This window comes from Amblyomma mixtum, chromosome 8 (assembly GCF_055824585.1).
Source record: "Amblyomma mixtum isolate Tamu chromosome 8, ASM5582458v1, whole genome shotgun sequence".
In the NCBI taxonomy this organism is placed as follows: Eukaryota; Metazoa; Arthropoda; class Arachnida; order Ixodida; family Ixodidae; genus Amblyomma; species Amblyomma mixtum.
This window is the reverse complement of record NC_143019.1, coordinates 136,021,715-136,042,644: the sequence shown is the minus strand read 5'-3', so window position 1 is coordinate 136,042,644 and position 20,930 is coordinate 136,021,715. Positions and strand designations below refer to the sequence as shown.

At 51.2% G+C, this 20,930-nt stretch overlaps 1 protein-coding gene across 1 annotated transcript in view; it reads right to left on the bottom strand.

Moving 5' to 3' along the window:
* The window catches only part of LOC149334554 (uncharacterized), a 99,027-nt gene that overhangs the window by 34,374 nt on the left and 43,723 nt on the right, over positions 1–20,930 (bottom strand). The window contains exons 4-5 of the mRNA XM_089555169.1: positions 16,319–16,519; positions 8,845–8,936 (exon numbers count right to left, since the gene is read on the bottom strand). Coding sequence (XP_089411295.1) covers positions 8,845–8,936; positions 16,319–16,519 — 293 coding nt within the window. The remainder of the gene's footprint in view (positions 1–8,844; positions 8,937–16,318; positions 16,520–20,930) is intronic.

Sequence of the window (20,930 nt, the reverse complement as noted above, 5' to 3'; positions counted from 1 at the left end):
TGTAAACGACACCAACACGACACTGAACGAACTTCCGCTTATGCTTCTTCTGGCAGCCTTTTTTGCTTCCATCCTCATTAACACGCTTGCACAATCCGCTAAGTTTATTCCTGGCAGAAAAAACCAGTCTAATGCCTCCTTTGCTCACTATCTTTTTTAGATTGTGCGAAACTTTGTGCACATACGGGATGCACACTGTTCTTTTTCTTTCTGCCAGACCCGCATCGGTGTCCTTGATCTTTCGCAGACTACATTCTGCAAGCAGGGACTCTGCAACATTTGACACCATCTTCGTGGGGTATCCTGCTGCAGATAGCCTGTTCACCTGTGCGTGAAAGCTGCCTTTTGTCTGATGCAGACATGATCTTTGCAGTGCGGCTCTTAGGCATGCCTTAGCGATACCGCGCTTAACAATCTTCGACTGAGCTGACCGGAAAGGGAGAAGGCTCTTCCTAGACCGCGGCGAGTATGCCCAACAAATATGGTTGCTAGAAATTGTCATTTCCATGTCTAAAAACCTGAGCCTATTATTAGAGCAAAAAAGCAAAAAAGGCTGCCAGAAGAAGCATAAGCGGAAGTTCGTTCAGTGTCGTGTTGGTGTCGTTTACAAGATCCCGACCTCTTGCGGCAGTTTCTACATCGGTGAGACGGGACGATGCATCAACGATAGACTGCGTGAACATGCAAAAGATATAGAGAACAAGTCTTGCAGAAACCACCTTGCTGTGCACTGTGCTGAGTGTGAAGATTGCGAAGCGCACCTCAATCGGACTACTATCATCGCCCGTTATAAAGATGAGACCACAAGGCTCATTTCGGAAGCTTGCCATATCAGAAAGCTCGGTAACACCTGTATCAGCAGCCCATCCATAAATCTGCTCTCAAAGGAACTTGCATATCTTAATCAGTGACGTGCCTTTTTTTAGTCAAGTTGTGTGGTTGTGCGGTATCTTTCTCTCATGCTTATTTTGTGTTTTTACTCGTGCCATTTCATATATATGCTGCCTTGCCTGTAGCAATAAACCATTTGGTTGTTAGTCAGCGCTGGTGTTTTGTCCTTCTCTTGTGTCTCGTCTTTGTTTGCGCTGTTTTTTCAATTCGTAAAACATGTACCAACCAGCCCGTATTTGCCCTCTTCCGCCGCACTGAGCACGTCAGTAGGGCAGTAATGAGGCCGACACTCGACCGCCGCGCAGGGCGATGAAGAACGTCGACCACTTGCGCAGAAACGCAGCCTCGCTCATTGACAGTGCGTCCACGCATGCTTGCTCAAAGAGGCGCGTGCGGAGGCGCTGCAACATCGGACACATCGCTCTTTGCGGACGGCCATTTAAGGAAGCAACTCCGCGCTGCCGCCACAAGACGAACATGCCGACACACAAGAGCATATTTGCAAGCAGTTCGCGTGAACTAGTGCGCGCTTCCAGGCGGGTTACAAACATCGTGACACCAATATCCAAAAGGTGCGCGCCACTACACAGTCGAACATTGCGTGCCGCAATGTTTCTAAGAGACCGCATTGCGGGCATCGGGCGGAGGGCGCCACGCCTCACGCCGCAAGGAAGCCTCTTGTGGGCAGGACCCGCCAGCCTCGCAACCAGCCGAATTCCCTGATATCAGCAGGAAGTGCAGGCGAGGTCAGTTGGCGCCAGCGCGCCCGTCTCGTTTTCTGGAGTTGTTCGCGGGTGAGCTCTGCTACCGTTAGTGCCTCACACATCCTGCAGGGCGGGGTTTCATCAACGTCCAGATCGGGCACGCTGGCAGACAACGACGCCAGTGTGCGACGCACGTTAACAAAAAATGCCGGTGGCCGCTCGGCTCTAGGGCCAACCACGTGTTCTGAAAAAAATACGTTACGCGCTGTACCCAGGAAGTATGCGAGGAGTGTTCTCCCGGGATAGTCTCGGTTGCGCACAAGATCGCGTACACCTCTTAAGGCGAGCACATTACACATGGTGCGGATGCAAGGTACAGTGAACCCACCCATGTACGACGGAAGGCGAATGAACAACCGTGACACAAGCTCGGTTTTGCCTGCCCAAACGAAAGAAAAACAGGCGGTGGTTAGCCTGCGGGCAAGCGTGCGCGGTGGGGTTGCGACGCGGACGACAAAAAGGGCTGAGGCTTAACTTGGTTAAGCCTGGAGAATGCGAAGCATCATCGTGTCGCGTAATTTGGAGGCGCACAACCACAGCGACGGCGCGAGGTGGGTCCCCGTTTCTGCACTGTCGTGACGTCATCAAGTCACGTGGTGTGACATCATCGTGTCACGTGATTTGGAGGCGCACAACCACAGCGACGGCGCGAGGTGGGCCCCCGTTTCTCCACTGTCGTGTCGTCATCGTGTCACGCGGTGTGACGTCATGTATCACGTGATTTGGAGGCGCACAACCACAGCGACGGCGCGAGGTGGGCCCCCGTTTCTCCACTGTCGTGACGTCATCGTGTCACGTGGTGTGACGTCATGTATCACGTGATTTGGAGGCGCACAACCACAGCGACGGCGCGAAGTGGGCCCCCGTTTCTCTACTGTCGTGACGTCATCGTGCCACGTGGTGTGACGTCATGTATCACGTGATTTGGAGGCGCATAACCACGCTGAAGGGTTGAAGTCGTAGCTAAAGTAGTATGCTTCGCATAAAAAAACATGTGGCTAGGACTGTGGACTTCACAATATAGCAGCGCTCTGCCATTGAAAGGCGGAAAGTTTACGCCACCTAGAGGCGTTTCTCAGCGTTCGTGCGTCCAGGTTTCGCGGGCTACTTCTCCGCTGGCGAGGAATACTTCTCCCAGGACTTTCACTCCCTGCACCCACTCCACATCGCCCGCGAGGTTCGGTGTGCCGGTGTGAAGCACGGCAGTGGCGTAAGCAACAAACGTGCTCGTCAGTCGTCGAATTACGAATGCCCGCCGCTCGCGACATCGCGCAATTTAAAGCCGGCAAGGAAACTTCCAGATAACCGTTCAAGATCATCTACAGTAATCTGGAAACACGTAGATGCAGCTCTTCATGGCTATGATCAATCGAGACTAATCCGGTCGCTTCTCGCGTCACGAACAAAAATGATAACACCCTTTCCTGCGGCATTGCGCGAACGAACGGACACTACAATGATTCGTGGCATTACCCCCCTCCCAAATAAGCATCGTCTCGATGCTTTAAAATGAGAATATACACGGATAAAGCAAACTTCGAGTCCCTTAGCGTTCATAATATGGCTTAAGGCGTGCGACATGTACTACTTCCAGGCGTGTGCGTCGTCGCTGAGATGCTGTCGTGCCTTAGGGGATGACTTCATAGTCGACGCCACCGATACGACGGAGAACCCTATACGGGCTAAAGTAGCGTCGCAGCAACTTTTCACTCAACCCACGGCGGCGAATTGGCGTCCCAGCTTGTAATGCGTGTCTCGTCCAATGCATGTCTCGTCCTAGACTTCATAGTCTAGGACACCGATGCGGCGGAGAACCCTATACGGGCTAAAGTAGCGTCGCAGCAAGTTTTCACTCAATCCACGGCGGCGAATTGGTGTCCATATCCAAACACGATCACGTGACTTGTAATGCATTTCTCGTAGGCGCAGATTGTAGCGTCGGGCGTCGCTACAATGCTAAGCAACGCAACTCTTCGGGCTTCCTCGGCGCGGTGTAGGTAGGCGGCGAGGTCGACGTTGTCTTCCTCTGAAACGCGCGGGAGCGTTGCGTCGAGTGTTGTTGTGAGCTTCCTGCCGTATACAAGCTGGAATGGGGTAGACCTGGTTGTCTCCTGGACGGCAGTGTTGTAGGCGAAGATCATGTAGGGCAGAATGGTGTCCCACGTCTTGTGTTCGGCGTCGATGTACATGGAGAGCATGTCTGCAATGGTTTTGTTCAGACGCTCTGTGAGTCCGTTGGTTTCCGGATGATACGCAGTTGTCCTCCGATGGCTTGTCTGACTGTAATTTAAGATGGCTTGCGTCAGGCCCGCTGTAAACGCCGTTCCTCTGTCTGTGATGACCACTTCGGAGGCGCCGTGTCGCAGGAGAATTTGTTCGACGAAAAATTTTGCGACTTCTGTTGCAGTACCACTAGGCAACGCTTTTTTGCTTCGGCGTAGCGGGTCATGTAGTCGGTGGCCACGATGATCCACTTCTTACCTGATGATGAATTCGGAAAGGGGCCGAGGAGGTCGATTCATATTTGCTGAAAGGGCTTAGTTGGCGGTGGTATAGGGTTCAGGATTCCGGCTGGTCCACTCGGAGGCGTTTTGGGTCGCTGACACTCACGGCATGTTTTCACGGAATGGAAAACGCGGCAGCTAGCCGCGGCCGATAGTACTTCTCCTGGATGCGGTACAACGTGCGAGCAACCCCGAGTGCCCTGGGGTCGGCTCATGATTGCATGCCTGGATAATTTCTTGCCTGAGATTTTTGGGCACGACAAGAAGATGCGCAGTCCTGTTGGGCGCAAAGTTCTTCTTCAGGAGGACATTATTGTGAAAGGCGAAGGACGACAGTTGCCGCGTGAACCCTCGGCAAGGCGATGCGGTCTTGCCTTTCAGGTAATCAACTATGCTTTGCAACTCAGGATCCGAGCGCTGCTGCTGCGCAAACAGCTGGCGCTTACCGGTCCTAAGAAAGCGTCGTCGTCTTCCTTTTAGTGTGCTGCGTCGACGGAGGCTCGCGACATGCATTCTGCGTCGGAATACTTGCGGCCAGATTTGTAGACTACAGTTACGTCGAATTCTTGAAGACGCAGGCTCCAACCAGCAACGCGGCCGAATGGATCTTTAAAATTCGCCAGCCACCACAGAGCATGGTGATCGCTCACAACCTTGAATGGTCGTCCGTATAGGTAGGGGCGAAATTTCGACGTGGCTCAAATAATGGCGAGACATTCTTTCTTGGTCGTCGAATAGTTGGCTTCGGCTTTCGACAGTGAACGGCTGGAGTACGAGATAACTTTCTCCTGTCTACGATTTTTCTGAACGAGGATCGCTCCTAAGCCCACACTGCTTGCATCGGTAAGAATTTCGGTTTCGGCGTTTTCATCGAAGTGTCCAAGAACAGGAGGGGCTGTAAGCGGCGCTCCAACTCTGTGAAAGCTTCGACTTGCGGCCTTTCCCATTTTAAAGGCACGTCAGCCTTGGTAAATTGGGTCGAAGGTTCAGCAATGCGCGAAAAGTTCTTGACGAATCGCCGGTAATAAGCGCACAATCTAAGCAATCTGCGTATAGCTTTCTTGTCATTAGGCTGTGGAAACTTTGCGATCGCAACCGTCTTCTGAGGGTCTGGGCGAACTCCATCCTTGCTTGCGCCGTGACCAAGGGACAGCCGCTCTTCGTAGGCGAAGTGGCACTTCTCTGGTTTCACTGTTAGGCCTGAAGACTTGATTGTTTCCAGCACTGTCCGAACCCTTCTGAGATGGTCTTCAAAGCTTGAGGAGAAGACAGCAACATCATCTAAGTAGACTAGACAAATGTGATACTTCAAGCCTGCGAGCACCGTATCCATTACTCGCTGGAACGTCGCCGGGGCAGAGCAGAGGCTGAATGGCATCACCTTGAACTCGAAGAGTTCGTCTGGCGTGATGAATGCAGTCTTGTGGCGATCTCTTTCATCGACTTCATTTTGCCAGTAACCGCTCTTCAGGTACATCGATGAGAAGTACTTATCGTTGCATATCCGATCCATTGTGTCGTCGATGCGGAGGAGGGGGTAGACATACTTCTTCGTAATGCTGTTGAGGTGGCGGTAATCGATGCAAAAGCGAAGGGTACCGTCTTTCTTTTTCACTAGGACGACTGGTGCTGCCCAGGGGCTCCTCGATGGCTGGATGACATCATCACGAAGCATTTCCTCAACTTGCTTGCGGATAGCTTGGCGTTCTAGCGGCGATAGGCGGTAGGGGCTCTGTCGCAGTGGTCGGGCGTGATCGTCTGTGACAATACGGTGCTTGGCAAGCCCGGTTCGTTGCACATTCGATGCTGATGAGAAGCAGTCGCTGTACCTCTGAAGAAGACTGCGTATTTGGTCTTGTCTGCTCCGGGTTAATGCTGGGTTGATATCAAACGTCGGTTGATGGGCTTGGTCAAATGGTAATACGGGTTGGTAGGGTAGGGCAAACATATCTCTGATGTCTGCCAGTTCGTCGAGAAAAGCATTTGCCGCAGCTTTGTTTAGATGCCGGTATTCTTCGGTACAGTTGGTTAGAAGCACCTGGGCTTGGTCAGTTCGGATTTGAGCGACTCCTCTTGCGACGCCCATTCCTCAATCCAGGAGTACCTTCGGCATTTTCGATATCTCCAGTACCTATGCAGGCAAGGGCGCTTGATCGGGGTGGCACGCTTAATGCTTCATCGAGGACGTTCAAGGCAACGTGATGAATCGCGCTCGTCCCAGCAGGTATGGCTTTGTCCGTGGAAAGCTTGATCGACTTAGATCGAAGGTCGATGATCGCCCGATGTTCATTCAGGAAGTCCATTCCCAAAATCACGTCTGGCGAGCATTGCTGTAGGATCAGGAAGGTTGTAGCATAGGTTCTCACATTTACAGTAACTCTCGCGGTGCAGCGTTCTAACGGCATAATAAGGTTACCACCTGCGGTGCGGATCAGTGGGCTTTCCCAAGTTGTTGTTACTTTCTTGAGTCGGACAGCGAGTGGGCCACTTATGACAGAGTAGTCAGCTCCCGTGTCGACCAGGGCAGTAACCGCATGACCGTCGACCGTAACTTCGAGGTCACTTGTTCGCGTTTTCGTGTTGCACGTGGTCTTCGGTGTACGATCTCGGCTTCGTCGAGCAGTGAGGCTGCGGTTGGCGGACTCCGACGTTACTTCACTGGGTGGCGGTAAAAGCTTCAACTCTGGCCACGTCGTCGTCGTCGTCGCCGGTGTTGTCGTAGTTGAGGCATGGTCTTGCGTTTTCGTCGATGGAGGATATTTGCTCATGCGCTCAGAAGCAACCTCACCTCCAGAGGCTGCTTTATTCAGTTTAACCTTCGGAGGCTGGAGGAGCCTTCACGCACTGCGTTGCCTCGGCTAGGAGATACAAAGCGCGGTGACGATGGCGACGGGGAACGTGATAGGCGGCTCGGCGATGAACATTCTTCCCGACGCAAAAACTCTTCGATTTCGGCTGGTCTCCGGCCGGGTCGGGGTCCTGAGGGCGTCGTAAGAGAAACCTCGGATGCCCATTCTCCTGTATTGGCAGTACCGAAAAATGTGACCGGCTTCGCCACTGTGGAAGCATAGTGGGCGGCGCTGGTCGGGAGTTCTCCACCCGTCGCATTTCCTCGGCTGTGCGCGTCGGTCGTAGGACGGGCGGTTTGGGGCGAGAGGGCGGCGGTCCAACGCAGCTGGCTGGGGGCGGTAGGTGCTTGGGTCCCGTCGTCGAGGCGCAGGACGACGCACAGCTGCGGCGTAAGTCATGGCTGGGGGCTGCAGAGGCTGTGTGGGTGTCGGCGTCACACCCAAGGCCTGTTGAACCTCGTCCCGGACGACGTCATTGAACGATGAAAGCTGGGGCTGCGTTCCTGTTGGCAGACGTCTTCGGAGCTCCTCTCGCACAACTTGACGGATAACCTCCCGCAGGTTATTGTTGTTAGTGGTGTTCAGGAAGTTTGCTGAGGAAACACGCTGCTGGCGGTCATATTGGCGGGCTCGGGCGTCAAGAGGTTTTTCCATAGTGGATGCCTCATCTACGAATTCGGCGACGGTTTTCGGTGGGTTCCGTACGAGGCCGGCTAAGAGTTGCTCTTTAACTCCTTGCATAGGCAGCTTTACCTTTTCTTCTTCCTTCATGTTTGCGTCGGCACGCCGGAAGAGACGCTTCATTTCCTCAGTGTACACTGCAACGGTCTCGTTTGGGTGTTGTATGCGAGACTGTAGCAGCTGCTGGGCTCTCTCCTTTCGCACGGCGTTTGTGAAGGTCTTCAGAAGCTGCTCCTTCAAGGTTTCCCAGTTAGTGAGACTAGCTTCCTCATTTTCAAACCAGATTCTTGCTGGTCTGTCCGAGGCGAAGAAGACGTACCTTAATTTCGTGCCACCGTCCCATTGGTTAAATATAGCGACACAGTCGAACTGTTCCAGCCATTCTTCGTGGTCGGCGCCAGGCGCAGCGTCGAAGGTTGGTGGCACCCGGGGGTGCTGAAGAATGATTGGAGTCGTCGTCTGGAGCAAGCTCATGGTTGACGTTGCTGATGGCTTTCGCTTCCGGGTAGGGTCCGGCAGAATCCCTAACTAACGTGCGTCCCCTAGCAGACGTCGGCTTGCGCGGTGGACTGGACTCGGGTCCTGCAGTGAATGACTCAGAGGGCTGGCGTCACGACTTGTAGGGGGTGTCCGGAACATAGAAGGCTACCGAGCACGGCAGTGGCGTAAGCAACAAATGTGCTCGTCAGTCGTCGAACTACGAATGCCCGCCGCTCGCGGCATCGCTCAATTTAAATCCGCCAAGCAAACTTCCAGATAACAGGTCAAGATCATCTACAGTAATCTGGAAACACGTAGATGCAGCTCTTCATGGCTGTGATCAATCGAGATTAATCCGGTCGCTTATCGCGTCACGGGCAAAATGATAACACCCCTTTCCTGCGGCCTTGCGCGAACGAACGGACACTACATGATACGTGGCAATATGAATGAAATAATGGAGTAATGATTTACAGATTAACTCAGGCACACAGCTACAGAGGCCAGCTATACGGCTTTGAGTAATTTTTATGAATAAATAATTATTTAGTGATCGTGTCGTTACAAAGTTATCCGCATTATGGGATGTCTCTAGAACAGAAGACCAGTAATATTAATAGAATAGGCTCATCTGAGTAAACTACGCAAAGCTGCGTAGTAATCGATGCTCCGCACCTTCCATTCGATGATAGATCCATCTGGAGGCAACGTCACGTGTTCTTCGAGAGCCAGGGCCACCTCCAGGGAACCGTCGGTAGGGCTGAGCACTGCCGCCGGGGAAGGATAGCGCAAATCTTTGACTTAATTGTCTGTCCACACAGTGCTAACCAGACATTCGCGAAAAGCTCACAAATATGATGTAATGTGGCGAAAAGCACGGCATCAAGCCGGCGGTCCGATGAGATCGTTCTTAAGATATGCAGAGACATGTAAGCGTTGGCTACGGAGGGGTGCTTATCACGACCCGCAAAAATCCTCACGAATTCTCGAGTGCGTTGCTTGAATTGACACCAGCGGCGCGGAGCTTTGCCCGCTGGGCCCCAGACCGTGCTACAGAGGCTGAAAGGCATGTGCTATCGTCAGCCCCAGCGACACAACGAACACAATGGTCTACTTCCCAGTGGGCAACGCTCCGCTCAGCTGGCTACAGTCTAAGCAACGCACTCTGGTGATAAGTTTTGCGGGCCGAGTACGAGGCGAAGCATTCGCGTAACGTTAGAGGCAGTGCTGTAGCCCGAGGTTCACGGCTGTGTGGCCTCAGCGCTGCGCCGCCTTCTATCTACTCTAAGGAAGAGTACTTCTTATCTCGGCGCTGGAACACGAGCAATTATACCTGGCCGCATGACCCCATTTCAGGCTCTGTGTTCGAGTGTTATTGCAACAGCGCTGCAACATGCGCCATATCCTCAGTGAGAGGACGGACGAAGGCTTGAACTGCCGCTACGCGATAACGTATGTGGCATTGATCAGTTGACGGAAAGAAACAAGTTAACACACAGGTAATGAGTGAAGTCATTTTCCATGAGTCCACACAGCAGGTGGCGGAGAAAGCAGTACAAAGGCTCCCGTTTAGTCATGAGCGTTCCGATGGCGACAATCCTAACGCCCTCTTGAGCGGTGTGCACAGTCTGCCATGCTCACTCTGGCGTGTGCCGTCAATACGGACAATAAAATCACTTATATAAGTACTTCTTGGTCTTGGGTGGAAGGAGGTATAGCAGTGGAAAAGTAGGAGCGGTTCTCATTAAAAGAAATTACCGAACAGCGTAGAGAGAGGCGCAGCGCCTTCGGAACGTGTAAGCGATCGTTGCAAACGGTATTGTGTCAGTCCTGATGGTATATTTGAGAAAAATACGTGCACCCTAAGGAAGTAATGAAAGTGTATGCAGCGTACAGGCGTGGGCAAAAGTGGAGAGACGACAGAGCCACAGCTCCGGCTGCAGGACTGGCTGAGGCACCGCGGCGGTGCTATAATGCTCCCCGTGCTCGCTGCGAGAATACAAACTTCCGCGAGGGCGACAAACTTCGCCCTCGCTCTCGCGCTGGTGCTAATGATACATGATAAATTCCGAATGCGACGTTCAGCTGCTCTCCTGCTGACGGTCGCAACAAAGGGAATCGCGCATCTTCAAGGGTACAGAAGATGGCACTGGGCCCATTCGTTTTTCAGTACCGGTCTGTCCGGAACTTGCGGACTCGGGTCCGGCATATGATTTTCTTAAGCAGCCCGAAAGCTCCGCCCACTAGTCAGAAAGCCGCCCGCATCACCATAGCAACGCGTTCATTTTTCGCCCGTGCCAGTCCGCGGGCTACTTGGGGCTTCGAGGAAGGCAGCAGACGATAGCTGCCCGGAAAGTGAAACGCCGCACTTGCAGCCATACTCTGTTAGACTCTGTAGCATTTTGCGAACTTTACGTCTTCTTAGAGGACGATATCGTGGGTTAAACCTCCACACGAGCTCCGTAGCTGCTATCTGAGCCATTCTACGTAATACATTTTGTTCTTGCATCTTCGTACTATTTTCGTTAAATCCACCATACATGGGCTCGCATTCAGAGCTGCGATCGCGTACTCTTTGCTCGTGTCGTCAAGAGGTTCTTGTTCGCTTGTTTTTCAACATGCTGTACGCGCTTACCTGAAAGCATCGCAGGTGAACCACTCGTATACGGAGAAGCCAGTGCTTCTCAACATTTTTGCGAGGGCTTTCGTCTGTCTGCCTATCCTTAGCGAGTAGGGCTAATTTGTGCGAACTTCGCGGCGTGCAGTTGCGGCGAGCATACCCCCGAAGCTGAGTTCTGTAATGCACCTGCCCTAAGCTGACAGGATGGTCTCCAAATCGACTCAGTGCTCTTAATCGAAGGCATGGCGTTGCTTCGGCGTCGCGGTGGCCATGGCGTGTGTCGTCTGCTAGCAGATGACAGCAGCCTGGCACGGTAACCGAGGAGGAGCCCGGCTCCTGAGCGAGTCCGCAAGCAGCCCCCGGCAAGTAGGTCATGTGACCATGACGGTGTTTCCGGTCAGAGCGGAAGCCGAGACCTGTCAGCAAGGATCCCGGGACTGTAAAATCGAATACGCCCACGCGGCAACGTGGCCTCAAGCTATTGCGCTCCTGAGTGTAAACGGCCAGTTTGATTTTAGTTGCTTTGATGTTTCGTATTACATTAGAGAAAGAGTGAGTTGTTTTTACCATAGTTGCGAACTCATCTGCAGGATGTTTTCCCCTTCAAATGCATCTAATAGCTCATTCCATTCGCCGATCCGGAACAAGGTTTCTTTCATAAGGAACCAGAAAGCGCGTATGGAAGGGGAGATTTCGATTCACATCCTCCGTTCCGATTGGCTACCGCGAATTCTCGACGTATTTTGTGTTCACTCGTTTGCTCCTCTTCGTATCGACCATCAGCAGCAGAGGAGCCGAACGTCGCGCTGGGAATTTATTTATTTATTTGCAGATACTGCAGACCATACATATACATGGCCCAGGCAGGAGGGGCATCCGCGGCAAAAACATGAGTACACATATAACAAGCATACAGCTGTTCAGAAAAATTTCACACAAAAAATTCATAACGAGCGAAGTACAATTAACAGCGCAAGAATTGACGCTCCAGTTCTTTAACAAAGTCACTGGCTGCGAAAGTGTGCGAAGGCAGGGAATTCCATTCACTGGTAGTCCTGGGAAAAAAACTATGCTTATAGGTATTGGTTCGTGCAAAAATTGGAGCCAAGGAGTGAGGGTGTGTGTGTCGAGTTTTCCTGGTGCAATGTGGCTTAACACAGTCTGGCATGTTTAACCTCAGCGTACCTGAGACACAGTTATGCAAAAAAGCGAGCCGACTAATTTTTCGACGGGATTCCAATGTTTCTATACTATGTTGCCGAATCAATAAGGAAGGAGAATCGTGCCTTTTATATTTGCTAAAAATAAACCGGACAGCCTTTCTTTGAACTCGCTCGAGCTGCAATATTTCCTTCTTATTGTGCGGATCCCATACAATGGAGGCATATTCGAGCTTGGCTCTAATGCAGGCATTATAAGCTAATAGTTAACTTCGACAGGTGCACCTTTAAGTTTCCTCTTTAGAGACCACAGCTTACTAATAGCGGAAGAACAAATGGCGGATATGTGCGGAGACCAAGTTAGTTTATTTGTTAGCATCACACCAAGATATTTATACGAGTCTACTTCTGTTATAATATTGTTGTTAAGCAAGTAAGAATAGGTGCTGATATTTTTCTTCCTTGTAACTCGCAACAGAACTGTTTTTTGTGCATTTAGTTGCATTCCCCATCGAATGCACCACTCATGAATAGCCTCTAGGTTTGCTTGTAATATTGTATGGTCATTTGGTGCTATGATGTTCTTAAAAAGCACACAATCATCCGCGAACAATCGGATAGCAACGCCACCATAAACGACATCAGACAAATCACTGATGTATATCAAAAACAATAGCGGCCCCAGGACGCTGCCTTGGGGGACACCAGAAGTCACAGACAGCGTTTTTGACGAGCAATTTATAATTTCAACAAACTGCTGCCTATCTCTAAGGTATGCGCAAATCCACTGCAAAACGCAGGAAGGAAGACCAATGCATTCCATTTTGTACAGCAACTTTCCATGCGGCACTTTATCGAAGGCCTTCGAGAAGTCTAAAAACAGCACATCTAGCTGGCCATTCATGTCAAGAGCTTGTGCGAAATCATGAACAGTACAAACAAGTTGGGTAACAGTTGACATGTGCTTCCTAAAACCGTGCTGATACTGTGATAGAAGGTTGCGGCTTTCCAAGAAATCTCTGATGTAGGTGGCAATGACGTGTTCTAAGAGCTTACAGCACGTACTCGTGATTGAAATGGGGCGGTAATTTGACACAGATAAACGATCACCATTTTTGTAAATGGGAACCACACGTGCTTTCCTCCAGTCATGTGGTATTTCCCCTGTGGCAAGTGATAAGCTGAAGATATCTGTCAAGAATGGAGATAGTTGTTCCGCGTACCGTCGCAGAAAAGAATTCGGTATATCGTCAGGACCAGCAGGTTTTTTAGTATCGAGTTTTAAAAGCATAGCTGTGACCCCTTCCCTAGAAACCACGAGATCATCCGCGCATGCTGAGTGTGTGCTGTGAACCCTGAATTCCTCTGCGGCAGTGAATACACTCTGGAAGTAACTGTTGAAATGTTCGGCGATTTCAGGGGGATCAGATCAGATATTGTTGCATCTCCGAATTTAATTTTCTTAATTTCCTTTTTGCTTTCATTGAGGTGACGCCAGAATTTTCTGGCATCGCTCTTTATGAAGGCAGTAAAACGATGACCAAAGTAATTACTTCTAGATTCCCTAACCTTTGCCAATAACTCTTGCCTTAGTTCATAGAAGCGTGTAGTTGTCGTGATGTGGTGCTTCCTTAGTCGCTTCATCTTACGCTTGGTAAGGATAATGTCACGGGTCATCCAGAGAGTGAAGCGTCGGCTACGAAGGTTCCTTGAGGGTACATAGTTATTAACACAAAATTTGATGGCGCCGCAAAACTTTTTCCAGGAAATTTCAACATTATTGACCACGTTGTCAAACTGGATATCCAAGTAGTCAATGATTGTAACATCATCAGCCCTGGAAAAATCTTTTACTACTCTTTGTATTTTTTTCTGCCGAGTGCGATTTTGTGATAGCCACCTCAAAAATATCAACTTGTGGTCAGAAATTCCTTCCTCTACTGAAACCTCAGAACTATGAAACAACTCAGTGGTGAATAAAAGATCGAGAATCGCAGTGCCACGAGTGAATTCACGAACACCCTGTTCTAACTTCAAATAAAACATCATATCTAGCACTGTATCTGCTGATCTAGAAATTCCATAATTCAAGGAGCTCCAGTGAATCGATGGTAGGTTAAAATCCCCCGTGATGACAACATTCCTTCCGCCAAACCCTTGGAGGTGGTCGTATAAACGGTCCAAGAAAAAGTCAGCAGCGTCAGGAGTACGATATACCGCACACAGAAAAAAATTCACTCCGAAAAGGCAAAGTTTCATCAAGAGACTTTCGTGCGCAGCAATTTGTTCACAGACAGTAACATCAACATATCCCTTCGTAACAACTGCTACACCGCCACCACGTGCGCCTCTATCACGCCGATACAGGTGATACCCCGGTGGTATGATTTCATCATCATCTATATCGTCGTGCAGCCAGGTCTCAGTGATCACGCAAATATGGGGATCGTACGAAATCAGAAGTGTCTCCAAAGCGTCTGTTTTGTTTGCTATGCTTCTAGCGTTCAAAGAAACCATGCGCAGCTCACTCAACTTTGTTTGCTAGCTATCAGGCAAGGCAGCTGCCTTCTTCGGTAGCGCCAGGCGGGACATCGTGTTGTCATCCCATACAAAGAAGACGTCGTCAACGCGAAGTTTGTCATAAAATAGGTTCACTTTCTTCCCTTCATCTTTTTCGCTCTTGGCGCTTTCCCAGAGAAGCTTCCGCTTTCGGAGCGTCTCTGCGCAGTAGTCATTTTGGACCGACATGCCTGATCCCTTTAGCTTTCGAGCATTACGTTGAACAGCCTCTTTTTCTCTGTAATCTTCAAAGCGCACACTAATCGGTCTTTTGGGTGAAGGCTTCCCAAACCTGTAAATGCGGCTAATGGACGTGCATTTTACATTGAGCTTACCTTCGAATATTTCTTTCATAACCTTACTGCGCAAGGACGATTCTGATTCATCAGAACTGCCTTCAACGCCAAAAACAATAAGGTTAGGCTTCCGGCTACGATTTTCCAAGTCGACCAGCTTTTTGTGTTCTATCTGTTGAGCTTCTTGCATTTTATCAATAATAATTTGGACATCAGAAGTGGTGCTGGTCGTGTTAGGAATAATTTCGGATTTCTGTTCCAGATTAGCCAGCCTAACCTCAATGCTTGTAACCCTCTTTTCTGTGGTTTCAAGGCGAGTTATCAAGTCAGCAATATCAGTTCTGATGGCCTGTTGGCCATTCACTATCGTATGAAGCATTTCCTCGACAGATGGTCCCGGGTTTTCCTCAACATCCCCACACAGAACAAGTCTACAAGAACAAAAACACTCATATGCAATTTCTAAACAGGTGTGAGGGCACGGCAGAATAATCAAAAATCTATCATCACTACGGATTGAGAAGCTATAACTGACCTGTACGATGAAAACAAGTCGCATAGTTAGCGATCGTCGCCTGGCCACTTCGCCGTGCCCACTGACTGCAGTCGGGTGTGTTGCTTCTTTTATACAGCTTGTACCCGATGACGCGACGAAGCCTTGATTGGTCGCACGAATGGTAGCGCTCGTGGTGATGATAAGATTCCCAGCATGCTTGTCGATAAAGTCAGTCGCTGCCGACGAAGAAGCCTGGGGCGGTGATAGCGCTCCGCTGACGGACAGGAACAGCGCCTGTACGATGAAAACAAGTCGCATAGTTAGCGATCGTCGCCTGGCCACTTCGCCGTGCCCACTGACTGCAGTCGGGTGTGGTGCTTCTTTTATACAGCTTGTACCCGATGACGTGACGAAGCCTTGATTGGTCGCGCGAATGGTAGCGCTCGTGGTGATGATAAGATTCCCAGCATGCTTGTCGATAAAGTCAGTCGCTGCCGACGAAGAAGCCTGGGGCGGTGATAGCGCTCCGCTGACGGACAGGAACAGCGCCTGTACGATGAAAACAAGTCGCATGCATGATAGGCCCCTGCGCTCGGGGCTCTCTCGCAAAAATCTCGTGGCGCGCGATCGCAACGCCATGGTGCGGCCCCGCAGCCGCCCCTGCTGCCGCAGGCGTCACCTCTCCGCTTGTGCCCACGCCTGTATATGAGCGCAGCTGTTATTTCATTAGGGGGTGATAGGCCGGTGTAAATTTGTTTCTCGTTGATCAAGAGCGGAGAAGGTCGTCAGACTGGATGAGAGCAAGAGGACATGTGGCGCGTTCCAATCGGCGATCCAGACCAGCTCTTCGAATCAGCGAAGCAGCGATATGTCCGTCGCAGTCCAGTCACAACTGAGGTCCTGAATCCGAACCACCCACTGAAGCATGCTCTTCTCTTTCGCGTGTATTAAGAAAGCTGGTTCCGGATGGATGATTGGAATGCGTCATTAGGCAGCCGAACTGCTCGAACAGACATACGAGTGGGGTCCGAGTCGATGATGTAGGTGAGCTGCCCGTACAGGACCTCTCCCAGTCCTCCTCCGGAGCCATCACCCGCTGCTCCCCGTCGTACATACACCAGAGCCTGTATCTTGTTCAGGAAGCGGTCGCGGTCGGCCACGGGGCTCAACTCCAGCGACAACGGGTCGTGAAGCACCTCGGCCGAGCTGCGGGGCCGACCTGCACTGAACCGCACCCACAGGTGTACAGCTTGAGATTATTTTTAGTGCGAGAGAACCAGAAGGGCCATGAAAGCGAAAACAACTCCCCGGTGGAGTCGGCGTCGGTGTGAAACCTTCGTGTTTTTTCAAAACCCACATATTTTTTTTTACAACCTCGACGCGCAGACACAAAGAGGACAGTCTATTTTGACTCAAAGATTTTTACTATACCAGCCCTCCGTGAGGGATGCGCATGATATTGATGGAGATTATGATGCTCATGAATAACTATCGCGGGCTGGTTGGTTCATCACAAGGCAGAACAGCGCAAGCTACCCTATTGAAAAATCCGGTATCGCGGCAAACCGGATTTTACCGGAACATATCGGTTTCATACCGGTCCGGTATCACTCTCATACCGGCGAGACCCGTTCGGTTTGATGGCTATACCGGTTCATACCGGTCCGGTATCGATCCCAAACCGGACAGACCGCCCCGGTACGGAACTCATACCGGACAGTCCATTCCCGGTTCGAAGCTCAAACCGGACAGACCAGTCCGGTACGGAGCTCAAACCGGACAGACTAGTCCGATACGGAGCTCAAACCGGACATACCAGCCTGTATTCAGAGCGATATGTGCTGCGGTTTTGGTGCTTGATCTACAGATTGACTGTTGTACGCCAGCAGATATTTTTTAGGGGAGGGGGGGGGGGGTCAGCGTGCGCATAAGTACGATAATCAAAACTTACACGGTTTTGTTGAAAGGCCTAGGAAAAGAAAAGGGCTAAGCGTGAGCTTCGCAGTGGCAAAACATGCATTTTGTGCATGAAAGGGGGGGGGGCTGCATGAAGCGGATTTTGCGGGCATCGGCCATATTGGCTTCCCGTGCAGCACCTTGACAAAGCCAGGGCGGCTGTGTGCGGGCAAACGGCTAGTATACATCCGCCAGCAGCCTTCGTAAGACCTGCGCAGATTACTCTGGATTTCACAGTGCAGAACTTCACGACTGGCTGATAAACATGGCGAGCCTCCGGTGACTGCGCCAGAGGCTCCGAAATGTTTGTTACTGTCGCGTTCATTGCAACAGCTTTCTTAATGTTCGCTAGCGGCAGTCTGTAGCGACGCATCGATGAAGAAAGAAAATTCTTGGTTTTCGTGCAGGAATTCTTTGCACTTCTGTCACAAAATTCGGCGCATTTTAGAAACAAAGAAAAACCGCCGCGCGCACGACGTCTCGCCGGCGCGAGCCCAACGGGAGAGAGGGAAAGCCCCCGCCGAGCGCGTGTCTCTCTCTCCACCGATACGGCGTCCGCGGAGGTTATGAGTCATCCACGCCGATTTTTCTGGAACATCCGAGTTGCTTCTACAGCTGACGGGGGGAAGAGGGGGAAGCCTTGCGTGCGCTAAGACATGTCCCCCTCCTCTGCACTCGGACGTCGGCGACGCCGCCACGACGGCGCCACGCTAGAACACGCTGGAACCTTCGCGAAACGACTCCTGACTCTGACCAATGGGGACGCGCGGCCGGCGAGAGAAAGAAAGGGAAACTACACTGGAGATGCTGCGTGTATGTGCGCGCCTACTGTGGCGCGTACAACAAACAGACGTGGAAGCGAGCCTATAAAAGAAGGCGTTGACCGCTATCAGTCAGTCCGAACCGCCGTTTAAGCTTCGTCGAAGCGCGCCTGTTCGACTCCCGGGAAAACACCACTCGGCCAGCAACGGACCAACGAGGCAACGTTCGCCAGTCTGCGGGACGGCATCGTCGTGGAACTCTGGTCGTCGGACTGCCGCAGTGCCCCGTGAACAAATTGTGTTTTGTTTGTTTACCTCTCTCTTGTGTTAGTGCACTTTAGGTGCAATATTGCCTTTGTATTGTACTCTCTCTCGAGTTTAACTTGGCACGCGTTGCATTCTTTTGTTAATCACTTTGTATGTGTTTGTACTAGTGATTGTGAAATCCTCTGTATCGTCTCTTTGCTGTATAAACTTTGTTTTGTTTTGTAAACCTCTGGCTCCGACCCATTCTCTGGCTTGCGACCAGCGAAAGCTGGGCACCGAACGCCCAAAACCTCTTGTCACTTGGTGGCTGGTCTCCGTTGAGCTTGCCACGCTGAGTCGAGGGCATCTCCTTCGAGTCCGAGACCGCTACCCCCACACGCTCTAAGGGTGTCTGGGAGCTTCCCACGTAAAAGTGCGCGAAGTCTGGGTGCCAATATATTCTGGCGTCCACGACAGGACCTTTGGTGTTTGCAAGCACAGAGAACGGAGAAAGAGCCAGAAGGAGTTTACGAAGAGGTCGTAAACGAGTGTAGCAGCAGAACGATATTGTGAGGTGCCGCGCGGAAGCGGTTAGTGAGGTTCACCGTGGAGGGGTACTCGTTGCCTTGAGTACAGAGTTCGGCCTCCAACTATGAATTTAAAGGAGCTTGTAGAGGTGGGCATCCAGATGGGGTTGTCCGGAGCTGGACTGCGTAAATGGGTGGACCAGGAAAGAGAGAAGGCCGAGAAAGAAAGAGAGAGGGCTCGGGAAGAAGCCGAAAAAGAGAGAGAGAGAATTGAAAAGGAAAGGCAGAAGGCTCGGGAAGAAGCCGAAAAAGAAAGAGAGAGGGCTCGGGAAGAAGCCGAAAAAGAGAGAGAGAATTGAAAAGGAAAGGCAGAAGGCTCGAGAAGAAGCCGAGAAAGAAAAAGAAAGAGAATTTGAACGCTAAATGAAGCTGCTTGCCGCGAAACTGGAACTGCAACGTGCTGCGAACCACTCAGCTGAAGTGCATAGCACTAGGGAAGAATGTAGCAGTTTCCGGATAGATGCCAGCAGGTTGCTCCCTAGATTCGATGAAAAAAGGGACGATCTGGACGCATTCCTTAAGCGATTCGAAGGGATCGCGGTGAGCCAGAATTGGTCAGACAGTGAATGCGCTACCGTTCTTAGCACTTGTCTGAGCGGTGAGGCACTAAGTGTATTCAGGCGACTGTCTCCTGAAGACGCAGCAAGTTATAGCAAGGTGAAAGCCGCTCTGCTTAAACGATTCCGACTCACCACCGAGGGATTTCGGGACAAATTCCGGACAGGAAAGCCCACAGACGGAGAAACGGCAATCCAATATGTGGCGCGATTAAGCCACTATTTTGATCGGTGGACGGAACTGTCGGAAATCGCACAGGAATATAGTGCACTCCGCGAGCTGCTGATCAAGGAACAATTCCTGAGCAGTTGTCACCCGAACTTGGCGCTATATCTCAAGGAGAGAAGGGCCAAGACCCTCTCCGAAATGCTAGAACTTGCCGATCAATTTCTTGAAGCCCAAGGGGGAACGAATCTGACCAAAATTAAGAATGCAAATTCAGAAAACGCTCAGAAATCCGACAGCCGCGATACTCGATCCAGCCCAAAGCCTCCACCGAAGTGCTACCTGTGTAATAAGACAGGCCACTACGCTTCTAACTGCCGAAACAGCACTACGAACAGTAACCTTGCAGCTTGTTTTAAGTGCGGCCAGAAGGGGCACAGAGCCGCGGCTTGTTCCAACCCGGGCAAGTCCGTTCCCCAGGTATCGTGCGTGCGAGCCTCCTCAGGGATCACCTGGAGGAAGAAGACGAAAACGGCTTTGTCGAGCTGAAAAACGGCAAGAAGGTGCCCGTTGTGAACGCGGTAGTGAACGCGCGACCCGAAGCCGGTATGCACAGGATGCCTGTCTCGGAAGGGAAAGTAGGGCCGCGAAGAATTTCAGTGCTGCGAGACACAGGAAGCAGCGCGGTCATCATAAAGCGAGGCTTGGTGCGAGATAAGGATCTCACTGGAACGAAAAGCCTTGTGCGGCTAGTAGACGTATCCTTTAAGCGCTTACCAGAAGCTAGACTGCAGGTGCAGGCTCCGTACTACAGCGGAAAACTTACTGCACTTTGCATGGAACACCCCATATACGACCTTATATTGGGTAACATCAAGGGGGCAAAATTTCCCAAGGACCCAGGCGGTCGCCGCGAGGGCTAAAAATCGGAATCCTGCACGCCAAAGCGTCGCAGCGATCGACAGGGGAAAAAGGCGGCGAAGGAAGCGCGAGCGAGCTAGCGCAAGAAAGGAAGAAATGAAAGAATCACCGAAGAAGGAAGAACGGCAAAATGTAGCGCAGGAACGTTCCGCGCAAGAGAAGCCTTCTTCGCAAGAAACATGCGGAAACAAAGGAAACAGCTGTGAGAAGCTAGAGGATAAGCCAGTGAGTGGCCGCAGCGGAGCACGAACGCCGAAGGAAGGAACGAAAAACCAGAGAAGGACACGCGAAAACAATGTGTCAGGAGTTTCTGCCAAACTCAGCGCAATACACACTCTGGAAATGATTCTCGTGCTGATCGGCACATTGCTTCGGCTGTTTGCTTGCCGCACCGTCGAATTCGGGAAGGATACCAGGAGAGTGTTCACACCGGTCC